This window comes from Triticum urartu, chromosome 2A, assembly GCF_056163025.1.
Source record: "Triticum urartu cultivar PI428250 chromosome 2A, HENAU_Tu73, whole genome shotgun sequence".
NCBI classification, from domain to species: Eukaryota; Viridiplantae; Streptophyta; class Magnoliopsida; order Poales; family Poaceae; genus Triticum; species Triticum urartu.
This window is the reverse complement of record NC_141874.1, coordinates 455,659,606-455,662,792: the sequence shown is the minus strand read 5'-3', so window position 1 is coordinate 455,662,792 and position 3,187 is coordinate 455,659,606. Positions and strand designations below refer to the sequence as shown.

At 46.3% G+C, this 3,187-nt stretch overlaps 1 protein-coding gene across 1 annotated transcript; it reads left to right on the top strand.

The window, feature by feature from the left end:
- Nucleotides 1-341: 341 nt before the first annotated feature.
- On the top strand, nucleotides 342-1,485 carry LOC147985438 (uncharacterized). Its single transcript, XM_087541571.1, has 4 exons — nucleotides 342-487; nucleotides 571-689; nucleotides 774-995; nucleotides 1,064-1,485. Exons 1-4 carry the CDS (start codon nucleotides 342-344, stop codon nucleotides 1,483-1,485), a joined length of 909 nt encoding a protein of 302 aa, XP_087397697.1.
- The last annotated feature ends 1,702 nt before the right edge of the window (nucleotides 1,486-3,187 follow it).

The window sequence follows — 3,187 nt, the reverse complement described above, 5'->3', positions numbered from 1 at the left end:
AGGACTCTTGTTATCCTAGGCCTCCGGTGCATTATATAAACCGAGGCCAGGCTAGTCGATAGATATACAATATGTACAACAATCATACCATAGGCTAGCTTCGAGGGTTTAGCCTCCTTGATCTCGTGGTAGATCTACTCTTGTACTACCCATATCATCAATATTAATCGAGCAGGACGTAGGGTTTTACCTCCATCAAGAGGGCCCGAACCTGGGTAAAACATTGTGTCCCTTGTCTCCTGTTACCATCCGCCTAGACGCACAGTTCGGGACCCCCTACCCGAGATCCGCCGGTTTTGACACCGACAGTATCCGTCACCAATTCTGAAGTGGAGAGCGCGATGAATCATCGACGGAGGAAAGAGGCCATGCGCGATCCCAGTTTTACCGTAGAAGCGTTCCATGCCCTCAACTCTGCGGATGCATATATCCGAGCTGCTCGGGATGGGCTTACCGGAGCCACACACCAGCTTTCAAAAGGTATGCGGGTAAGATCTTTTTTAGATGCAATACTCATGTGCTAGTAGCCCCCGAGACTTGAAGCAGTTTGGCCCAACTAATTTAAGGATTGTTGTATGATCAGGTACTTACAGAGAAAAATGACATGCTATCCAAGGAGCTTGAAGAATGTCAGACCAAGCTAACTGCTGTCACCGCCGAACTAGAGAAGTCCAAGAAGGCACCGAATGGTAAGGTCAATCACTGTACGGAAAATGCGATTCTGTGCCAACAATGTTTTTTTAAAATATACACTGTTTTGTTTACGGCGGCAGGATCGTTGGATCAGCTGGAGGATAGACTGAAGGCTACACACGCGGATAAACAGCATGCCGAAAGGCAAGAAGCCGCCGGTAAACATATACTAACACAGACCAGGGATGAGAAGAACAAACTACAGGATGCCAACATCAAGCAAGCCGAGGATCTAAAGGACGTAAGAGCCCAACTGTCGGATGCCTTGAAGGAGAACCGAAAGCTGAAAGGCAGCATATTTAGTATGTCCCTGAACCTAATTTTCATAAGATCCCCTGATGGAAATTTTTTACGAGATTTGTTCCTGTAGGTTTGTTAACTGGGCGGCCCGAAGGAGAAGTGTACGGATTTCAAGGCGACTTGCTGCAAGAGCTATCCAAAGTGCACGAGCGAGCTCGGAAAGCAATGAGGAATATGGCGAAGGCATTATGGCCATCTGATTCTCCTCCAGGAATGATGTGGGAGCTCGCAGAGTTATTCAAGGGAGCTCGTCTTCATTTTGAGCTGTGGAAGGCATCGGCATGTCGAGAAGGTGCACGAGAGGCCTGGGCCATGGTGAAAACACGGTATACCGGACTTGATCTGAACCATATGGCCCGGGTCGGACCTCGGGGACCCGACAGACAAGAAATTCCGGTTAGCTTGGTGTACGACCAAGTAAAGATAGTCGCCAAATTTTCACAGCAGGACTGTAAACTAGACAGCCTGATAGATGGCATAGATAAAGAGTAGGCGTGTAATTTTATGTGATAATACACTTTATCAACAAAGCTTATCTATGGCCGAATTGTAAAAGATTGTCATGGCAGACCTTCCGCTTCATCCTCCGAAACCCAAGGGTGGAGTGTTTCCGAATAATATACCCGTGTGAAACACCAAGTATGTTCGGAAACCAGGCGATCCGGTCATAATGCTTGAACGGAAAAACTGTATTCGGGGAGTTATGTTATATTACTTTTTAACGTAAGAAACATCTTCCAGAAAGAATAGTTTCATTAAGGGTTCCTCTCCCTGGGTCGGCATGCGTTTATGCATGACTAAGCCGTGATGCGAAAGAATCACATGAGTCTTTGTATTTTGGTAGTTTATATTGCTATGAAGGCAGTTCATCTTTTGTCTGCCGACCAATTATTCCCTTAAGAACACTGGCTTTCGGCTTCACCCGTCTGAGGTACATGTCCGGATGACCCGATTGTAACAATCATAGAGGTGCTCCCTTTATGCCCTAGCCAAACAAGCGGGAACGTAGGGCATAAGCACAGGAGCCAGGCAACCCAGCTTGGCAAAAACTGAAGTCATAGAGGTGCATATAATGGCGAAGACAGGACGTATATGAGCGAACAACACACATATATATATGGTGAGCTTTATGCTCGTAATGATAATAAGCTTCTATTGAAGGAAGCCCCCAGTTATGGTGGGGTGTGTACATTTAAGGATGTATACCCCTCAAGTGTGCGGCTTACCCGAACATATGATAGAAGTCGTAAAAGAAACGAATAGAAAAAAGGAAAAAAGTGAAAAAAATGAGAAAAAGGTAACGAACAATGTGTCCGGACTTAGGCATAGAATCTTCGGAGTCTGGCAGCGTTCCATTGGTTCAGCTCTAAGCGATTGTCCAATGCATTGCGAAGGTGATAGGCTCCTCCGGTGAGAACTTCATCTATAATGAAGGGACCCTCCCATTTGGGCTTGAGCTTGTTCTTTTTCTTCTCTGGTAGGCTTAGAACGAGTTCCCTGACATTATAAGTCTTAGCCCGCACTTCTCTGCTTTGGTATCTTCGAGCTTGTTGTTGGTAGAATGTGGAACGGGCTTTTGCGACATCATGCTCCCCCTCCAGGCCATCTAAGTCGTCCTGCCGATCAAGCTTGGCCTCTCTCCTTGTACATGCGCGCTCGAGGTGAGTCATGAATAATATCGCAGGGCAGGACAGCCTCTGCGCCGTACACCATGAAGAACTGTGTGTATCCAGTCGTGTGATTGAGTGTGGTCCGCATCCCCCATAATATGGAGTCGAGCTCCTCAACCCAGTGTTTATCCGACTCCTTTAAGGATCACACTAGTCTGGGTTTGATTGCTCTCATTATCAGGCCATTGGCCTGTTCAACTTGACCATTTGTTTGGGGGTGATACACGGAGGCATAATCAAGTTTAATACCTAGATTAGCACACCAATTTTTCACCTCGTCGGCTATAAAGTTAGAGCCACTGTCAGTAATAATGCTGTGTGGGACACCATAATGGTGTATGACACCGGATATAAAGTCTATCACCAGTCCAGCTTTAGCCGTTTTAACTGGTTTGGCCTCTATCCACTTAGTGAATTTATCTACCATAACCAGCAAATATTTTTTCTTATGGCTTCCCCCTTTAAGGGGTCCGACCATGTCCAGCCCCCACACTGCAAAAGGCCAAGTAATGAGGATTGTTAGT

What these genes read in the sequence shown, in the direction of transcription:
- LOC147985438 (XM_087541571.1), top strand. Translation starts at nt 342, where the DNA reads ATGAATCATCGACGGAGGAAAGAGGCCATGCGCGATCCCAGTTTTACC. An exon ending in GTCCAAGAAGGCACCGAATG is followed by an intron (nt 690 to 773) that starts GTAAGGTCAATC and finishes TTACGGCGGCAG; the next exon opens with GATCGTTGGATCAGCTGGAG. An exon ending in GCTGAAAGGCAGCATATTTA is followed by an intron (nt 996 to 1,063) that starts GTATGTCCCTGA and finishes TTGTTCCTGTAG; the next exon opens with GTTTGTTAACTGGGCGGCCC.